Here is a 22116-nt window from a genome sequence, read left to right on the forward strand (position 1 = left end):
CCACGAAATCCATTGCTGCAGAGACTCTCCCCATGCAAATGTCCATCTCATTGCATTGGAAATGCCTTTTGCAATTGAGGGTGGGAGGGGGAGAGGTAGTATGGGTTAAGACAGACATACAAAAGAGCTATCTCTCTGGTATAAGAAGAGCCTCGACTTGTGGACAAAAATTAAAAATAAAAAGGCAAAGCAAAATATCGTTTTTCATAAGCTTGCCATTTCCAGGCTGCTAATTGTGAGTTCTACTGGCACTTTGTGCAAAACCAATTTTCTGCTTTACTCCAAACATTTGGCATTGATGATGGATGCTTATCACTGCAGTGAACTGCAGGAATACGTTTCTCCAACCGCTATGTCCAAAAATACCCGACGTCGCCATCTAAAACCTTTCTCGCATTGAAGGGCAGTCAGGTGTAAAGTCTAAAACCTTTCACCATTCTTTTCCCTTTTATTTGAAGACTAGCCATTTGTAATGGTTTTATTGCAAAATATGCTGGGAGCCAGGAGGGGGGGAGAGAGTGGGGTCAAAGATCTGAGAACAGCTGCACTTCACCTTCCACCTTCATCCTCTCTTCTTGGCTCGCAGGGGTTTCAAGCCATTACCAATTCCACCGCGAGACGAATTTCCCACGGGCAGGGAGTCCGAGGGAGCTGTGGATGCCAGCAGGCCATGGAGATGGGCAAGAATCTGGCGATGGATGTCGTTTGCCCTTTCTGAGCCTCAGGTTGGGATGTTTTCACCATGGTGATGCCCACCAACGTTTTTTGCAGAACCGCTATAAACAACAATTTTGCAGGACTTCATAGATCAAAGTACTGCTGCCTCTTTAATGCTCTGAATACAGAAAATTAATCACTTAAAAGAGGAGCTGAGAGCATGTATAAAATACCTTGAAGTGGTATACAGTATCAGAATGTTTTGTTTTAAATGGTGGCGTAGCCAGGGAGGGAAACTGCTGATTGTGAAATGAAACGCCTTTTCCTAAAGACAGACAACTACATTGTTATTATTCTCAATGGCCATGGTTTAACAGCAAGGCTCTTGAAATCCATTTTAACATGAGGGAGGGGGTGCCAGAAAAGGCCTTGACATGAAGGGAAGCTCAAGGGGATGCGAAGCTGTAGGCTTTACACCTGACTGCCCTTCAATGCTCCGTTGCTCTCTTTGCAGCAGCACAAAAGCACAAGTGCAACGGCAAGAGAGGAGGTTCTGCTGAGTACAGCATGTCCATTTGATATGGATACGAAGCCTGGGTCTTGCTCTGCTCGGACTCCTTAACAGTAAGTCACCTGGGTTTTCACTGGCTCTGACATGGCATCTCGTTACCGCATTATCTGCATGTGCAAAAGTTTCCCCGTGGGCAAAGGAAAGGACACGCAATGTTTAGTGCTTTTATCCTTCGTGAAGGTCTCGTCGTGATGGTGCAGGTTTGCAGACATAACGAATGTGGATTATGGAATAAAATTAAATAAAGGAAACAGTTGAGTTTGAGAAAACAGAAAAGACAAATAAACAGGAAAGTTTGTTGGAGCTTGAACTGGTGAGGTGTTATTTGTGGAACTGCTGGAGTGAAGCCTCATGCTTCATCAATGTCCCTTTCACCTTGTATCTGAGAGAGAACAATATGCTTGCGGGAATTTTTCAGGCACGTTTGGTTGAAAACTTTCTTTATGAAATCGTGCCAAAGATCTAAGATGGAGTTCAACGACATCATCCTGGTGATGTTTGCGGAAGTGAATTTGCAAGCTTCATTACGTGCCATTCACATATTGCATATGCAAAATGATTGGAGGTTTCATCCACTCAGATATTGGAAACGTACATTCTCTGTGTCTCTCTGTCTCTGTGTCTCTCTGTGTCTCTCTCTCTCTCTCTCCGTAAAAGTTTTCTAATATACGTCAAGTCGTAATAAATTTTACATTTCCAAGTTATTGTGTATTGCCTCAATCTTCTAAATTTGTGCAAATCAGAACAAATTGATGGAAGGCATATGGCATTCATGACTAATTATGATGTGATCTGCAGTTGGAAGCTCATTATCCATGCATGCATATGGGACGAGGAAAGTGCATTTTGATGATTCACCGTCACAAATAATTTGCTTGTATTACCCCACCCCACAAAAGCAATCTTATAAAAAAGATATGGACTTCAATTTCTACATTGTGGGCTGACAAGACTCAAAGGTAGTGTACTTGCCTTAATGGATGGAAACCAAACACCGTTTGGTCTGGCACCGATTCTCCGATTTATGATAAACCATCATCCCAGTGCTGTGCAGGCAGGACATGGCATCAATAAGTGCACCGTCCGTCCGTAGGGTTGGATGTCAAACTGGGGGAACCTTGTGCCAACATTTTCCGGTGTGTGTTAAAGTTCCCACGGTGCATTTCGCAAGAGTAGGCAATCACCATCGGCACCCTGAACAAATTCCACATTCTTTTCTGAACTAGCTCTCCAAAGTTCAACTCCCAAGTTGAGGTCCTGACGCTCATAAGTTACCCAACCAAATTGCACGCCTGTTGTAAAGTTTAGATTGTTTTTCACTCTGATCTAAAGTTTTCTTCACTCTGATCTAAAGCCCATGGAGGAGTGCAAGGGCAGTATAACTTGTCATTCTACTTTTGGGTGAATTACAGCAACACAAATCGACAACGGACAAATCAGCACAGATTATACGATTTCAACCTGAGAACACAGAATCATGACGCAAATGCATAGATGTAAACATCAACGAACTCACATTTATTGTTAAACAAAATGGTTTTGCTTTTTGGGATGCTGTTTGTTCGGGAACGGGCAGTGGCTTGGCACTCAGCCATGCTACCAAAAGAGGACTGACGTGTTCCCAGAGAGTGAAGAGAACAAACGGCAGGCTTGGCTTGTCAGGATATCTTGCCTGTCTTGTTCAACCGAATCGGCTTTGAGCCAGTAATCCTTTTGTGATTATCTTTGTCATTGGCCACTGGGCAGACAGACGGCGTACAGAAAGTATTACAACCTTTTCATAGCCGCGCGTCACAAACACACCCGGTGGTGAGCAACTCCCCGTCTAAGGTTACGTAGAGAGGAATTCAAGCCGTTATTCTTCCCGCTTTTGTGTTCGGTTTCCCTCCAGCACAACTAGAAATGCCTGTGAAATGTCAGGCCGTCCTGAGATGCCAGAAGGGTTTTGTAACGTGCTGATTGCAGTTTCTCCCACACAATAACCCAGCCACAGGTATCTACCAACAACTGCAAAAAGGACAAGAGTTGCCAGTCTTTTCATCGAGCAGTGCCCGATTTCATCAAACTGTACTGAAACTCACGTGAGCTCAGGCAGAAGTCTAAGGTAATAACATATTCTATGCAGTCATTAACCTTGGGGGTGCTGTAATTGCCAGCAGAATTGATTGCTTCTTGCCGATTTGGGCAACGGGAGATAAGCAGATGTTCTTTGGCGAGCGTGCGAGCTGCAAATCTGTCCAGAATGCTCGCAGTGCCTCGTCACTAGCTTGTGGAGGAAACTTGTGAAGGTTTAATTTTTTTTAAAATAATAATTTTGAAGTCGGTTTCTGAAGACAAATTCATATGCCCTGGGTGGCCTGGTTAGTAAATGTATCTCTAAACATTTGTCAAGCCTCTCCAACTTCTTACAATGGAACACAATTTTTGTTTGACTCGATGTTTCAATCAAGAACACGTGGTACGTGCATCCGTTGACTTTCTTTAGGAGTAAGAAAAAAAAATTCATTTCCCCCCCCCCCCCAATGTAAATGCTAAATGAGGTGGTGGGCTACGCTGGACGACAAATCACAAACCAGTGTTTGAGTCTCGTGCACAGCAACCAATCAAACCTGAGGGTTAAGCGATCAATGCTGAGTCATGATGGTGGTATTAGTGGCGGTATTGTGCTGACTTTACCCCAAATCAGCAATGATCACGTGTCAATGTGTCCAGCCTCTTCTCCCTGTGGGTCATTACTGGCTGACGCAGTCGCGGAGTGTGAGCTTGTGGTAAGGCTACCGTTTCTTGCGCCAGAGGTGAATTTGACTTCGCTGTGTACCGCACTTTCACCGTCCATCTCCTGGCACGATGCGGAGTTGTAGCCAGGATGTTTACATCATCCATTACTGGAGAGTGGCCCACTCTGAGACCATGCTTTGTGATGGCCGACTTTTCCGGATGTTTGCATTCAAACACTTCACTGTGTTCTTTGAGGCATTGGGCCAAAATCCTCCCAGTGTCTCCCACATACTCTGCTCTACAGCTGCATGGAATTTTGTACACGATACCTACCTGATCGTTTGTATCCACTCTATCTTTAACCTTGCTCAGGGCCTGTCGGATGGTATACGTGGCTTTGAAGTTAACCATTACTACCGCTGACCTCAAAATGTTGCCAACCTGTTGTGTCACACTAGGTATGAAGGGTAATATACCAAGTTCTTTTGATTGTTCTTGTTTGGTCCTCAGAACCTCTGGTACTGTCAGGACTATCTTGGGTTTTTTTTGGGCATAAATTGTCAGAACAGCCATTTGCCTTTTATACACACCAAAGATGTTTCATTTCCTGGAGCGTTCCTTTCATTGTGGATGGTAGGTCTCGTGCTTGTTTTACGAGTGTGTTGATTACCTCCCCTTGCGATACATCGAGTGGCATGATTCGAAGTCAAGGTAGCGCTCACTTTGTGTCGCTTTTGCATACACTGTGGCGTTAAGGGATCCATTCGGGCTCCTTGTCGCCATGGTGTCGAGAAAAGGAATGGATCCATTCACTTCCTTCCCACGGGTGAACTTTATCGATGTAAAGATCCCATTGATACCATCCAATGACTCTGCCTACCACATGCAGGACCGATGGGTCTCAAACGTTTCGACAAAACAACTTACGGAGGCACAGACAAGTTTACTGAAGAAAGGCCTTAATTTTGCAATCTCTCTGAGCGGGATCCCAAACGATGTGATTATATCATGGGTGAAGTCCGCCATAACAAATGTCTCAGATGACACAAAAAAAACGATGTGAGATCCCATGTGGCGATGATCCTCCCTTGGCGAGCCATGACAACTTTGAATTTCATCCAGAACAACGGATTCTTCCAATGGGAGTAACGCGGAGTGGATGACATCGTGGTGGTACCGCCAGACAAAGGCTGTGTGACAGTGGTTTTGGATAAATCCGGAAGCCACACAAAGATGCTGAGCCTCCTTATGGACGGGAGTACACATGAATGTTTTATCACTGACCCATCAAAGAAAGAAGACTGAATGCTGAACTCACTGCTCACCAAGACCAAAAGAGCAGGAAGATTAACGAAGGGGGAACATCGACGTCTTTACTGTAGCAGCGGTGTGGCTCCAAGGGATTATGGTTTGCCAAATATCCATGAGGAAGGCGTTCCTTTTTGTCTCATTATCTTCTGGATTAGTGGATCAACTTGTGCCCTTTCCAAACTTGTTGCTAATATAATCAAACACCTTGGGGGAAATACCCAGCATGGATAACGCAATCGTATGGAGTTTGGATCATGGGATAGACAAATGACAATCGAGCCGCACAAGATAATGGTCTCATTTGATCTCGTCTCCGTGTTTCCCGATGTGCCAAACACACTGGCGGTTGAGATTATTGAACAACAGCTTCAGGAGAACAAGGGCTAGAAACAAGCTGTGGGCGCGTTAAGCACCAAAGACGTGCACGACCTACTCATGGAGTGCCTATCAAGCACCTATTTTGTCTTTGATGGGGTTTATTACAGATGGGGTTTTGGCACTGCCATGGGCTCCCCCCCCGCCCCCCGTTTCAGCAGTGGTGGCTAACATTGCGATGGAGGAGTTGGAATCACGTGCCATGTCTTCTCTTTGTGTGTATCCTTGTCTTTGTCTTCGCTATGTTGACGATACCTTTGTCATCCGCTTTAACAAGGCTGTACACATTAACTTGGATGGTATCAATAGGATCTTCACATCTATGAAGTTCACCTGTGAGAAGGAAGAAAATGGATTCGTTTCTTTTCTCGAAACCATGGTAACAAGGATTGCTAATGGATCCCTGAACACCACAGTGCACAGAAAACATGCACAAACCGACTGCGACCTTGACTTTGAATCATGCCACCTGATGTACCACAAGGGGCGGTAATTAAACTCGGAAAATAAGCACGAGACCTACCATCCACAATAAAAGGAAAGGTTCAGGAAATGAAACATCTTCGGTGTGTATTAAAGGCGAATGGCTGTCCTGACCATTTATGCCCAAAACCCAAGATAGTCTTGACAGCACCAGAGGTTCAGAGGACCCAACAAGAACATTCAAAAGACTTCTGTGTATCACACTTCATACCTGGTGTGATACAACAGGTTGGCAAAATTTTGAGTCAATGAGAGTAAGGGTTAACTTCAGACCCACGTATACCATCCAGCAGGCCCTGAGCAAAGCCAAAGATAGAGTGGATACAAACGATTGGGCAGGTGTCGTGTACACAATTCCATGCAGCTGTGGAGCAAAATACATTGGAGAGACAATCAGTATTTTGGTCCAACGCCTCAAAGAACACCGCAAGACATTTGAATACAACCATCCTAAAAGGTCGGCCATCGCAAAGCATGGCCTCAGAGTGGGCCACACTCCAGTCATGGATGATGTAAACATCCTGGCTACAACTCCACATCGTGCCAGGAGATGGATGGTGGAAGTATGGCACACAGCGAAGTCTAATTCACCTTTGATGGAAGAAACAGTAGCCTTAACACAGCTTTACACTCCACTACCGTGTTTGGGCAGTAATGACCCATAGAGAGAAGATGCTGGACACATTGACACGTGATCATTGATGATTGGGGTAAAGTCACCACAACACCGCCATTAACACCACCATCATGGCTGAGCATTGTTCGGTGAACCATCAAGTCTGATTGACTGCTTTGCACAACACTCTGAAACACTGCTTTGTGATTGGTCATCCAGCACAGTCCACCCCCTCATTTAGCATTTATATTTGGGGGAAATAAAGTTTCTTTTTTCACTCCTGAGAAAAGTCAATGGATGCACGCACCACATGTTGTTGATTGAAACGTCAAGGCAAACAAGATTTCTCTTCGATTGTAAAAGGTTGAAGAACCAATATTATGAAACACATATATATATATATATATATATATATATATATATATATATATATACAGACATATATATATATATATATATATATATATATATATATATATACAGACATATATATATATATATATATACAGACATATGTATATATATATATATATACAGACATATATATATATATATATATATACAGACATATATATATATATATATATATACAGACATATATATATATATATATACAGACATATATATATATATATATATACAGACATATATATATATATATATATATTTATGTATATATATATATAAATATATATAGACATATATATATATACAAATATATGTATATATATATATATATATATATATACAGACATATATATATATATATATATATATACAGACATATATATATATATATATATATATATATACAGACATATATATATATATATATATATATATATATATATATATATATATATATATATATATATATATACAGACATATATATATATATATATATATATATATACAGACATATATATATATATATATATATATATATATATATATATATATATATATATATATATATATATATATATATATATATATATATATATATATATATATACAGACATATATATATATATACAGACATATATATATATATATATATATATATATATATATATATATATTCAGATGTACCGTAACAGAGCGTTGGTACTGCTGAAGCAGTTTCTTGGCAAGGGTTATGCGAGGTTGTTTGCCATTGATTTTGAGCAGTAGTTAAGGTAGGAATTTGGAATCTGTTGAGGGTGCTTGCGATGACTCACCTACTCTTGGCGAAAGACACTGTGGTACCTTTAACGTCCACCAGACAATGCTGGCAGATGGGACACCCAGTTTACCATCCATCCGAGGATGGCACATACATTGATGAATCAACCTGCCTGTGAAACAGTTTATTGCTGGGTCAGGATTTAAACCCAGGCGAGACAGTTTAGTGTGTGTGTATATATATATATATGGCTGCAAAAGTAGGTATAGAGTAAGGATTATACCAGTATTACCAGTATTATAATAGTGGTACTAGGATTCATTTAATATTAGAATTCATTTAATTCATTAAAATCATTATTACCATTTTTAATATTTTTATGTTCGTGATTTTTTCTATAATACATATTTTATTTGCAGGTAAAGTGGAAATTTAACGATGGCTAGTAATTTAACGGACGAGGAGCGTATTATTGTACTGAAAACATTACTGTATACCTACTTTTGCAGCCCCCTGTATATATATATATATATATATATATATATACATATTCAAAATTTCAACATATTCATTCACATCAGAATTCCCACTGCAGGGCAAAGGCCTCCCTCGACTCATATTTGAGTTATTGGCATACTCACTACACTTGCCAAGTGCAGGATGAGAGATAGGAGAGGAATTTTGAATTGTGGCCATGATGCCAGCAATACCTTGCCGACTGGTCACCAATGAGTCAATGACACCATAGTACTTTTAGCATCTGCCATATAGTGCTAACGGATGGGTCATCCGGTTTAACGTCCATCTGAGGGACGGCTCACTTTGTGGAACAATGCCCAACATGTGAAAGAACATTCCCACAGTTTAAAGTCAGGCTTACAATCACTTACACACGAGACAGCTCAGATACTGTGAACGCATAATGTATTTTTTTCAGGATCCTTATGGACTAAGATAAATAAAAAATAGTTTGCAAGAAATAAATCGTATGCAATATCACGTAAACTAAATATGACGTTATCGTCGAAATAAGAGGGCTGATTAAAAAAAAAAACAACCAAGAGTTTTCATTCAACGATTTAAATGAATGTCACATCAGAATGTAGTTCAGTCTCATTTTCCAATCTATTTATTTAGTAAAGCCAAGTTAATTCACAAATTCATTGAAGTTGAAATGAGAGTGATCCAGACAAAATGTTTTGTAAATTCAGCATCGTTTGATTTTTGTTGTTGTTTGTTTCACTTATCACTATAAATTGAGATATTATATGGATGAATCATTCAAATAAAAACTTCGCAATGCATTTTTGGGGCGACTTGGGAAATCTGTTGAAATGACAGGGGGTTTTTTTCTATTTGAATTGTAGCTCAATTTAATGATAAGCACGAAGTGGACATGCTGGGTAATGTTCATGTGATTTGCAAAGTAAGATGTGTATGTAATTCAATGACGATGTAAGGTTGTATATTAATGTATATATTGGAATAGAAAGTGTGTTCTATATATTCCATACATTCCCTAATCATTCATATCTAACGCTTATAGCACATTATATCATTCTACTATGTGACGCAAGTATTGTTATATCGTGCGATATAAGGATTAGATACATAGGATGATACATGAAAGCTTTTAGCAAGGCAAGTAAACATATACATGTAAAGCTTTCAATACTATAGGTGTGTGAGAATATAAGAGAGGTGTGTGTGTGTGTGTGTGTGTGTGTGTGTGTGTGTGTGTGTGTGTGTGTGTGTGTGTGTGTGTGTGTGTTACCATTGTTCTCAGAGATGGTCAAACGGATCTTCATCAAACCTTCAGAGATTCATCAGTCAGTGCCTGGGAATGTTTTAGGAAAAAAAATTGAAAGTTTTCAAAAAAAATGTTGGATTTTTTTTCTTAATTGCCCTTTAGTGCTTAAGCATTTGTAGCTATGTGAAAGGTGGTCGTGAATGATCCCCAAACCCATTCCTTAGTGGATGCAGAGAAGTGTTTTAGCCCCCGCAAAAAAAATTAGAAAAAAAACAAAATTTGATTTATTCAAAATGCCAACAGGATTAGAAGAGGACTGGCAATGCTGGGTACTCCTGCTGCAGCATTACAATAAAGGTAATATATAAAGTTTTGATACAAACTAAAAATCGATTTCATGTTCAAATTGGTCCTTAAATTTCTTCTGTGCCCTCAATTATATCGTGCCTTCTCTCAATTGATTGGTAGAGACAGGTGTTTTTCTCCAATCAGAAGAGATCGCTCAACCACCCACTCAAAGCCATTATTACCGGATTTGTTCACTGACAACTTGAACTGTACATTAAACTTTAGTAAGAAAACGAAGAAATGACAAACAAAATGAAATACACATTTGCATTCAGCTGATCATACTTTCCAAAAGCATTGTACATACCTGGCTCCAAATAGATGTATTTTCTAGGATACTGGTTCACCCTCTGTCATGACCTTGGACTTGCTAATAATATTATTAAGATACATGCAAGAAGCTCAAAATCCTTTTAGAGAGGCATGCATCTTTAATACCAAGCTGGAGAATAAACGTGATACTTCAGAGCTTCGCTACTTCCAACCAGGCTCCTCATTGCTCATGAGGTCTTCCAATCCAGGGTGGAGGCCTGCACAGGTGTGGTTACAGAGGAAGCCAGAAAGTTTAAAACTCACACAAGAATATCTCAAACTGTTAATGGGCTCCTTTATCACGGTGAGGACCGACGATGTTCAGCAAATGTGATGACAACACGTGGCAACGTCGTATAAGGAGCTGGAGGGCTCGGTGGTTGACGTGTAAGTAAAGGTGCAACACAACGCGACCACGCAGGTGTATGCGATGACACCAATTGGTGTATTATAAAAACAACGGACGTACTTGTCATGCACGTCCATCACCCTGTGTTCCCAAGGAAGATGTAATGATCTCACCAAATTGATCCGCCAATCCCCATCTCCCGCAGCTTTTGCGCATGCTTGAGCACAAGGGCAATCATTCAACCACTCATGCTTGTAAACAAATGGATCAAAAGTTAGCAGGTGCAAAACTTTTTCAATTTTCCATTTTAATTGATGCGGAGGAATGACTGCAGGCTTGTTTGCATCCCCCCCATTTAACGTTCAGGAATAAAGGTGTGAAGTAGAGTTTTAATAGATGCAGCACTTTCAGGAATCTTTTGCATTTTAATAACGTCAATTATTTCAAGCATATAAGCTGGTTTCTCATTGCTTAATTTATGTCTCCTTTTGGTTTGTCTGTTATGTTTTGGCTTTGTTCTCATGAGACATCTCTTTTGCTTTGATCTAAGGCTCATATTGAGTTTGTACGTGTTATGTACAGCATCGAAAAAGACATATTTAGACATAGTGTACTTGAATGTTCACTACAAGGATATTAGTAGACAATGGACAAATACACATGACAAATCAACACAGCAAATGGGATTTCAATATTAATTCTGAGCAACACCAGCCATTGCTTCAGAAGGCCAACCTGAGTGAAGAACTTGTTGAAACTGGATGGTATTCATAGATAAGAATACATATGCCAGGCAGTCTTGAGAAAGACAGTGCGAGCCACCTCTTTTGTCACCGAACCAACTCAAACCTACCTAGTTTTGTCATAACTCGTCCACAACTTTTTGATATATCATGATATATATATATATATATATATATATATATATATATATATATATATATATATACATATATATATATATATATATATATATATATATATATATATATACATATATATCTTCTTCTTTCGGCTGCTCCCGTTAGGGGTCGCCATAGCGAATCATCCGCATGATCCGCATAGTGATTTGGCACATGTTTTACACCGGATGCCCTTCCTGACGCAACCCTGGTTGCCTCTTACGACACAGGGATATATATATATATATATATATATATATATATATATATATATATATATATATATATATATATATATATATACAGTTATTAACCCTATCTCTCTATTTTAGAAATTAGGCCAAGTTGATATTTTCACCTCAAAAATAATTGGTGGTTGAATTCAGTGGCCAGATATGCAAATCCTCTTCAAATTTTAAGTCAATTGGATAAAAACTTGACAATTTTAGAAATCTGGCCTATGTTGACCTTTTTGCCTATATGTTGACTTCAAAAATAGTTTGGGGTTGAATTCAGTGATTTGATATGCAAATCCTATTCAAATTTCTCGTGAATCGGATGAAAATTGAGGATTTTAGAAAATTGGCCTATGTTGATCTCAAAAGAGTGACCGCTATATCACATGGTCATGTAACATGTGGTAAAGTTTCAATTTCCTTCGCTGAACGGTTTTCAACGCTCTTAACAAAATGCAGATACTCACGACGTGCGTACGACACACGTACAAACGCTACCGATCGCTTAACCCCGCATTTCGCTTGGCAAGCGCAGGGTAATAATTGAGCATTCAATGAAGAAAAGTAAATGCCATTTGTCACTTGTATTTTCATTTTGCTCACTGAATATAATTAGATGTTTAAAGATGAGCTAAATGGCAGGTTTAGCAAAAGTAAAAAGTAAGCAAATAGAAAGATAAGGAACATCTTTTTTCTCAACATCCAGGCAAGAGTCATGAGGTTTGCTTATTCTCTGTTTGAGGCACACGACTGCTCTTATGCTTATGGTGCCAACCACTGATACATAGAGTGTGTGTTCCATTGTTGGAGATGTTCTTCAAAACTGCAGCGACTCTTCAGCATTCATCTATCGACCGGTTCTTCAATCTGTACCATGTGAGGCATTTTGCCTCAAGTGAAACCATTATTTATTTGGCACATCCATCAGTGCCAGACTTACATGGAATAGAGCTGCTGGAGTTTTAGTGCTTCTGTGTTGGCACTTTGTACTGCATGTGGCTCTGATATCAACTCAGGTGCTTCACCATTCTTTATTTCTGCTTTATTCGGGTGTGGTGTCTTTGCAGTTCATCTGGATAAGGTTTCCAGCATGTACTGGAATTGACCAGTCAGCAATTATTGCTTACTCAATCTCAATATTGGCTTATTCCTGATTGATATCCATTTTCCCGTGAAGGAACTTTGTCTACATTTTTTGTTGTTTCGTTTCTGCCTTCATTTCCTTTTTCTGTCTTCTTTCTCTGCTCTTCTTCTTATTCTGATTCTTCTTCAAGAGAGACTCATCTGTATGAAATTCACAACTGTTGTAATGTTTTCTCTTAATTTGCTTGCACATCTGTGTTATTATAAATGTTGATCTCCATGTGCATCGACTCTGCCTAGTGTTGGTTTGATGGTTATGGTGGTGGGATTGGGATCCTAGAGCTCTTGAGTTAAAATCCTGCTTGGCTATTGAATTAATACCAGGTGGGATTGACTCCGCCTGTCATCCTTCCGAGGTCGGCAAAATGAGTGCCAGTTTGCTGGTATACCGTGTCGGAATGGCGGCCCGTCCAGTATTATGCCCAATAGCCAAGGAGACTGCTTTGGCAGCAACAACGCTCTGCACAGAGTTCGATGGATGGGAGAATAAAAAGATGGATGGACAAAGACCTTGCATCGCAGAAAGTCAAGGACAAGTGGATGAACAAGAAAATCAAGTAAAAAGGAAAAACTGTGGATGTTGAAACATGGATGACTGAGAGGAAAAGGTTACACTATGTCAGATAAAAGGTAGTTCAAGATGCTATTGCTTCTGGTGTGCGAAAGCAACAGACACCTCTCTCGAGGTTACTTATTGGAAATGTCATTCATCTTCAGAGTTTTATACTCAATAGCATCAAAAGAGAACAAATCTGTCTGAAGAGCCCGGGCCTGATTTTCAGAGCTACAGCCCCTTGCAAAGTCATTTAAAGGAGTGAAGGATCATTAAGAGAGGAGTTGCCACGATGAAGGATGTTAACAGCCCCTGTTTTCTGAAATCAGCTTAGCTCTATTGCCAAGCCAAGACAAGTCAGGGACTGAGAGTGGAACAGAGGTTCAAGAGCTATGTAGCTAATTGTAGCAACATAGCTACAATTAGCTACATACAGTGGGGAGAACAAGTATTTGATACACTGCCGATTTTGCAGGTTTCCCACTTACAAAGCACATAGAGGTCTATAACTTTTATCATAGGTACACTTCAACTGTGAAAGACGGAATCTAAAACAAAAATCCTGAAAATCACATTGAATGATTTTTAAATAATTAATTTGCATTTTATTGCATGAAATAAGTATTTGATCACCTACCAACCAGTAAGAATTCCGGCTCTCACAGACCTGTTAGTTTTGTCTTTAAGAAGCCCTCCCATTCTACACTCATTACCTGTATTAACTGCACCTGTTTGAACTCGTTATCTGCATAAAAGACAGCTGTCCACACTCAATCAATCAGATTCCAACCTCTCCACAATTGGCAAGACCAGAGAGCTGTCTAAGGACATCAGGGACAAAATTGTAGACTTGCACAAGGCTGGGATGGGCTACAGGAGAATAGGCAAGCAGCTTGGTGAGAAGGCAACAACTGTTGGCGCAATTATTAGAAAATGGAAGAAGTTCAAGATAACAGTCAATCTCCCTCGGTCTGGGGCTTCCTGCAAGATTTTACCTCATGGAGCCTCAATGATCATGAGAAAGGTGAGGGATCAGCCCAGAACTACACGGCAGGACCTGGTCAATAATGTGAAGAGAGCTGGGACCACCGTATCAAAGAAAACCATAAGTAACACACTACACCGTCATGGATTAAAATCCTGCAGCACACGCTAGGTCCCTCTGCTCAAGCCAGCGCATGTCCAGGCCCGTCTGAAGTTTGCCAATGACCATCTGGATGATCCAGAGGAGGAATGGGAGAAGGTCATATGGTCTGATGAAACCAAAATAGAGCTTTTTGGTTTAAACTCCACTCGCCGTGTTTGGAGGAAGAAGAAGAATGAGTACAACCCCAAGAACACCATCCCAACCGTGAAGCATGGAGGTGGAAACATCATTCTTTGGGGATGCTTTTCTGCAAAGGGGACAGTACGACTGCACCGTATTGAGGGGAGGATGGATGGGGCCATGTATCGCGAGATCTTGGCCAACAACCTCCTTCCCTCAACAAGAACATTGAAGATGGGGCATGGCTGGGTCTTCCAGCATGACAATGACCCGAAACACACAGCCAGGGCAACTGAGGAGTGGCTCCGTAAGAAGCATCTCAAGGTCCTGGAGTGGCCTAGCCAGTCTCCAGACCTGAACCCAATAGAAAATCTTTGGAGGGAGCTGAAAGTCTGTGTTGCCCAGCGACAGCCCAGAAAACTGAAGGATCTGGAGAAGATCTGTATGGAGGAGTGGGCCAAAATCCCTGCTGCAGTCTGTGCAAACCTGGTTAAGAACTACAGGAAACATCTGATCTTTGTTATTGCAAACAAAGGTTTCTGTACCAAATATTAAGTTCTGTTTTTCTGATGTATCAAATACTTATTTCATACAATAAAATGTAAATTAATTATTGAAAAATCATGCAATGTGATTTTCAGAATTTTTATTTTAGATTCCGTCCTTCACAGTTGAAATGTACCTATGATAAAAATTACAGACCTCTACGTGCTTTGTAAGTGGGAAAACCTGCAAAATCGGCAGTGTATCAAATACTTGTTCTCCCCAATGTTGCTACATAGCTACATCTCGATCTGCAATGTAGCCAATTAAAGGAAGCGTGTTTTCATGGTGCTCTTGATTGAAGGATAGGGTGATAACATGGAATTCTTGGATTGAAGGTCATGCTCCTGGTTGTCAGACAGTTTATGATTACCTCTAAATCAGCAAGCAGAGAAGAAGCTTCAGATGTATTATTCTCTTCCCGTTTCTCTACTGTTTTCACTTCTCCCAATCATGACGTTGATGTCTCTTGACTAATCCATTGAGCTTACTCTTTACGAAGACTTGCCGAAGAGGCATTGATGTAAACCCCTATAGCTCCTACTTTCTCTTTCTACCTCTTTTCTGTTTGTTTTCTGTCCGACAACCATAAATGTTAAACAGCCAGCTGGCTCACAGCTCAGAATGCAAAGACCACATTGGATGTTTTGTTTGCTGGCCTTAGCAATAAAACAAGCCTGATTTTACAATGCTGCTGGTATCTCAGGGTGATGTGGTGGGAATGAAAGTAGGAGAGGGGAATCGGAGGTGGGGCCAGCAGCAGATCAGTGAGATGAGCTTGATGACAAAGAAAACCTTTTGCCTTGCTAACAGAACGTCTTATGAATCCCAAGAGCAATCAAGCTTTTCTCATTCTGGTTTCTCATTAGCCTCTAAAACTTCACTTTGAACTGAATCACACTTTTCCTCTTTTCGTTATTCAGAATTAAATCTCATCTCATGGATCTCCTCTTCTCAAATCGGTCCCTCGAGGCTGACAGATTCATGAGCAAAATACCAAGAAAATAAACAAAATTGCAACTCACCAAAATCTTCTGGGGCTTTAGAACGTGGAGATATTGTGCATGAAGATCAGGTGGAATTGATTCACGAATGGGAATCATTTGATTTATTCTTTCAGTTGCAAAACTGGGGGGGGGGGTATGAAGAGGTGAGAGAGGGGGCATCAGAGAGACTGGGTGAGAAAAGAAGCTGATGTCAGCTTTGTTGCTGCTAATGCGTTCCAGGGATCTGGGGATTTTGTGAAAGTGTTAGACTCATGGATTGATTTTTGTTTTCCTTTTCACTCACCAAATTGCTATGCTCTTCTGATGAGAAGCTAGAAATGATAGGCTTAGCCGGGAGCTCGTGGAAGCGAAGCTTTTGATTTGGCCTGATTATAGTTGGCTTGAGTGTCATCGCACCCTTACCCTGGCTCTGTTTGATGCAAAATGTACCAAGATTGCTTACACGCTGATTACACCACTAGCTGTTAATGGTGCGGTGAGTCGTTGCTTTTGGCATTTCCGTCACGTCTACTTCTTCCCCACAGTTTGCTCAATCCTCCTATTCTACCAATTACCATGTTCTGTCCAATGAATGCTTAAAGCAGTTACCACTGTCCAAAACAATCTGATGGAATAATATACAAAGCACATTTTACACAAGATCAGCGGGCATGACTGTTTGTTCACACTGATTGATGACACGCTGTCTCTCCAGCTCAGCCTTAAAAGAACTTGTTGATTTTGAGCTTTAGAAGTAATTTTCATCGACAAACTTCGATAAAGTGCACAGCGGAAGGCATGGATTACTGTCCATCAAAATACGAGTGACTTTGAGCAAAATTGCCACTTCCTACGGTCAATTTAGGTGTGTTCTCTGAGTGGTGATTTTTACACCCAAAGTGCAATCTTATAATTCAAGGAGACTTTTTGAAATGGGTGTGCTCGGTGTGTCCATTTCATATTGAGCCTTCTTGGTGGTGGAACATTGTAATGCCCTGTATCTATCTCTCTCTCTCTCTCTCTCTCTCTCTCTCTCTCTCTCTCTCTCTCTCTCTCTCTCTCTCTCTCTCTCTCTCTCTCTCTCTCTCTCTCTCTCTCTCTCTCTCTCTCTCTCTCTCTCTCTCTCTCTCTCTCTCTCTCTCTCTCTCTCTCTCTCTCTCTCTCTCTCTCTCTCTCTCTCTCTCTCTCTCTCTCTCTCTCTCTCTCTCTCTCTCTCTCTCTCTCTCTCTCTCTCTCTCTCTCTCTCTCTCTCTCTCTCTCTCTCTCTCTCTCTCTCTCTCTCTCTCTCTCTCTCTCTCTCTCTCTCTCTCTCTCTCTCTCTCTCTCTCTCTCTCTCTCTCTCTCTCTCTCTCTCTCTCTCTCTCTCTCTCTCTCTCTCCATTGGTTAGTCATTTTTGTTTAGATTTTCTTCCCCCTGAATTCAATTTCTTTGTGAAAGGTTAATCCACTTATTATGCTAATGATATACAGAGGGTGTTAACACATTTTTATTTGCTGATCTTCTCTCTTCTTTCTGCTCTCTCCTTTCTCCTTCTCATGTCTTAATTTCTTTCTTTCTTTTAGTTATTTATCCCACTACTTATGTTTCTACCACCTATTTGTATATTTGCTCGTAAAAGTATTTGTGTTTTCACCACCCTTGCATTAACAGTGGGTTTATCCCCCCAGCCCCTTTCCCCCAGAAGTATCAGATAACCATTTTGTTCTGATGATGAACAAATTAATCAGATTTTAGATACAATAAATGATGTTAATGTGAACTTGTGACAATCCATTGACTGTTATACGGAGTCTATTTTTGTGGTGGTCCATGGTGATGTCATGTGAAGATCTCATGATATTTCATTCTCCCAAAGTCGCTGAGTGACACCGGTCGAACCCGAAACACAGTGGCCCTCACCTCCTGTTCTTGCCTGTCTCTGTTGGAAAGATATTCCCTGTCTGACTCCCTCACCGACTTCATCTTCCATCAGCCTTCAATCCACAGCTGATTTAGTCCCGTGGATCAGGCATCAGCAAAACTGCATTGTTAAACCTCCACGGAGTGCTATCTCAGAGAATACGAGAATGCAAAGTTTGTTTCATACTATCCTGCTGTCGTTAATCGGGGCTTTGGTTTCATTCCAACAATAGAAGCTTATTTCGACCTGCTTTCTCTCCCAGATTTGGTTTCGATCTCATTGTTGTCTTTTCTCTGTCGTGGTCTCCACCTTTTCCCCTGCTGTTCAGTACGCATTCCCTCAAGTATAAGATTGTGCTTTTACAGTATAAGAAAGAACTACCATAAATAAATACAGATATAGTATAAAAGACGAATCAAGTGAATACATAACTTTGGTTTGTGCACAACCAAGATGCAACCAATAAATCTTGCAATTTGGCCTGTTTGGCCCTCCCTTTTGATGACCACATTATACAGGGATCTCATGTTAAAATCCCTTACATTGTATTGATTTGTCCATTGTAATGTAGACATTTACAATCCCTTCCATGAGCAATAAATTCTGAAGAAAAAAAAAATGATGTTTCAAGATGGAATTCAATATCATGAAGAATGTCATGAATTCAAAAACAAAAACCATGTTTAATCAATCCCACAGTCCAATAATTGCAATTTAGAAATCTTTACATGCAAAGAAATTTTCACCTTATAATTATGTAATTTAATTAGTAAGCAAATAGTAAGTAAAATTATTCTCCCTATATACCATGCAATACACATGAAAACTCTCAACACTATGACTGAGGAATCACAAATCTGGGGACTTTTGCATCGTGGATCACTATGGCAGGCAAGAGATTAAAGGCATCTCTCAGTGCTTTAAAGCAGGGTATCCGTGAAGTGTTATCTGCTCCAATTGTCGGTATATGTGAAAAGCAATGGAACAGTAAGGTTTGCCTTTTTGATGTGCCGAATACAGAGCGAATGTGAAAGCCGAATCGTGCCATAGACAAGATGTGTATGACCGGCTGTCAGAAAGGATGCGTGTAAAGTTTCGGAGGCAGGAGTGTGGGTGCATTTTTTTGTGTATATATATATATATATATATATATATATATATATATATATATATATATATATATATACATACATATATAGTGTCAAGACTGGGTTTGCTGTTACTTTGAAGAGTCAGCATTCCGCTTGACTTGTGTGGAAAAAAATCCCACCATAGATGTGCTGATGGCCTCATATTGCAATATCAAAATCATTTGAGAAGCAGAAAATGTGCAAGCAGTAAATGCATAGTTTCTCAAGGAGGAAGATTTGCCTATTTGTGCTAATTAACACGGATGCTGTTAACAGTTTATGCAATTTTAGGCCATTACTAGAGCTGAAAATCATTCCCAGAATGCACACACCCCATGACATGCAGATGTTTCATTTGAATCACTTTTATGCTAAAGCCATGACCGGAAAGGGAATGTAATGAATGTGTACTCTTAATTATAGTTTTCTGGAATATTTTTCCTCTGATGCATGGGACGAAAGAGCAGGAGGGATCAGAAAGCATCCAAAGTGCTTCTCAGATTAATAATTATTTATTAATGTAATAATTCTTTTCTAAATTATCTTTCCTTGTTATTGTGTGTGTGTGTGTGTGTGTGTGTGTGTGTGTGTGTGTGTGTGTGTGTGTGTGTGTGTGTGTGTGTATGTGTGTGTGTGTGTGTGTGTGTGTGTGTGTGTGTGTGTGTGTGTGTGTGTGTGTGTGTGTGTGTGTGTGTGTGTGTGGTGTGTGTGTAATCACTCATGTATAATCACAATTCATTTATCTGTGTGTGCATGTGTACGTGCCACCACAACCGGTCGTTATCTCCACTCATGAGTCTCTAGAACTGAAGGGAGCCTCCCTTTGTTCCAAAGCATCCATCTTCAATCCAGCAAGGAACCATAATTCATGAACTAAGCCGTCTCCTTATCCATGTTCCCTTTCCCCCTCTGTCCCCAAAATGGCGACGATGTACTGCATATCCACACGACGTCCCGTTTGACCCTGTGGTCCGCCTAGATATGACTCTCATTCTGTCATTAATGTATATTTTTTCATTATGTGAAGACAGAGGTTTTATTAATTTAAAAAAGTTTCTTTATTTTTTTTTCAATCGTGAAAAATAGTTTTGTTTTGTTTTAATGCTCACATATACAGGTTTTCCACACACACACACACACACACACACACACACACACACACACACACACACACACACACACACACACACACACACACACACACACACACACACACACACACAAACACACACACACACTGTATATACATGTCTATATACACAAGCAAATACCACCTGACGCTTCGCTAACAGGAATACTAAAGGGGGGAAGAAAGAGAGAGGTGTGGGAGCGACGAAGGGTGTGGGAAGGGAAGACAGTGTGAGATGGGAGGAAGGGATGGCAGACATGTGGTGAAGCATTAATTACGATTCATGCTGTCTCATCAAAATGATGGAATTACAGTGAAGATGGGAAAAAAATAATGTCTGAAATCCATTTTCTATCGGTCATACTATAAATACGGCCCGGAGACAAACACCGCCCGGACCAGTCCAGAGACAAAACCCGCCGGACGCATCTGGAGCCAAACCGTCCAGAGACAAACTCCCGTCCAACACATTCGGGCATAAATACCGCCTGCATACGTTCAAAGACAAACATCGCCCAAACAAAACCGGAGCCAAGCTGTCCAGAGACAAACTCCCATCTGGAGATAAACTCCTGTCCGGACATAAACACTGCCTGGACGTGTCCAGAGCCAAGCTGTCCAGAGACAAATACTGCTCGGACACACCCAGAGACAAACTCCAATCCAGACATAAACACCTCCGGGACACATCCAGAGATAAACTCCTGTTCGGAAACATCCGGAGATAAATACCATCCAGACGCGTCTGGAGACGAACACCGCCCAGACAGGTCTGGAGACAAACACCATCCAGACATAACCACCATCTGGATATGTCCAGAGATAGAGACAGAGAGGAAGGGAGAGTGAGAGAGGTAGGTGTGGGAGGAGGGTGCTACACTGTGTTGAGAGGGGTGAGAGCAAGGATGGCACAAAGATAGAGGGGTGGGGATTGCGAGTAAGCAGAGAGTATATCTTATGCTTTATGAACAACAAACACACACACACAAACACACACACACACACACACACACAAACACACACACACACACACACATTAGTGCTTGGCCGACATAGGCAATTTTTCGGGAATCGGCAGGTTGGAGTCAATGTGAATACCGACTACAGTACGTGCTGTGTACAACCCAAAAACCGTGTGTAGCTTTCACCGAAAAACAACGTTGCATTTATGTAGACATTTTAGGGATATGTTAACAAACATTAATCTTTATAAATTATCCAAAGAACTATCCAAAGTATAAATTATTGCATGTGACAGACGGGGAAAAAATTTGGCTCGGCAATTTAGAAAACTTGGCCGAATGTAAAAAAACTTAGAAAACACGTTACTACGGCTAACGGCTCGGAAATCAGGAGACATTTCATAACAAATCACTCAGAATGATGGAGCACGAACCACTCACTCAGGGTGATGGAACACAAACTACTCACTCAGGATGATGGAGCATTAACCACTCGCTCAGGGTGATGGAGCACGAACTACTCACTCAGGATGATGGAGCAGGAACCACTCACTCAGGGTGATGGAACACAAACCACTCACTCAGGATGATGGAGCATTAACCACTCGCTCAGGATGATGGAGCAGGAACCACTCACTCAGGGTGATGGAGCAGGAACCACTCACTCAGGGTGATGGAACACAAACTACTCACTCAGGATGATGGAGC

General features: G+C 40.7%; 1 protein-coding gene and 1 pseudogene across 33 annotated transcripts in view; both read left to right on the forward strand.

The window, feature by feature from the left end:
* The window catches only part of LOC147032534 (uncharacterized), a 166928-nt gene that overhangs the window by 130430 nt on the left and 14382 nt on the right, over positions 1 to 22116 (forward strand). For 15 of the 33 annotated variants that reach the window (XR_015055214.1, XR_015055218.1, XR_015055215.1 and 12 more), the window contains 3 exons: positions 587 to 725; positions 1172 to 1281; positions 3216 to 3332. The exons of 9 other annotated variants lie outside the window; for them this stretch is intronic. Coding sequence is in view for 2 of the 24 variants with exons in the window: in XM_085870258.1 (XP_085726384.1) it covers positions 587 to 725; positions 1172 to 1279 (247 nt within the window). In the remaining 22 variants the exon portion in view is untranslated. 9 more of the 33 variants (XR_015055208.1, XR_015055205.1, XR_015055204.1 and 6 more) reach the window with 6 other exon arrangements.
* Positions 5352 to 6650, forward strand: LOC147032535 (uncharacterized; annotated as a pseudogene).

This window comes from Eptatretus burgeri, chromosome 2 (assembly GCF_056783735.1).
Source record: "Eptatretus burgeri isolate ZD-2024b chromosome 2, Ebu_testis_v1, whole genome shotgun sequence".
In the NCBI taxonomy this organism is placed as follows: domain Eukaryota; kingdom Metazoa; phylum Chordata; class Myxini; order Myxiniformes; family Myxinidae; genus Eptatretus; species Eptatretus burgeri.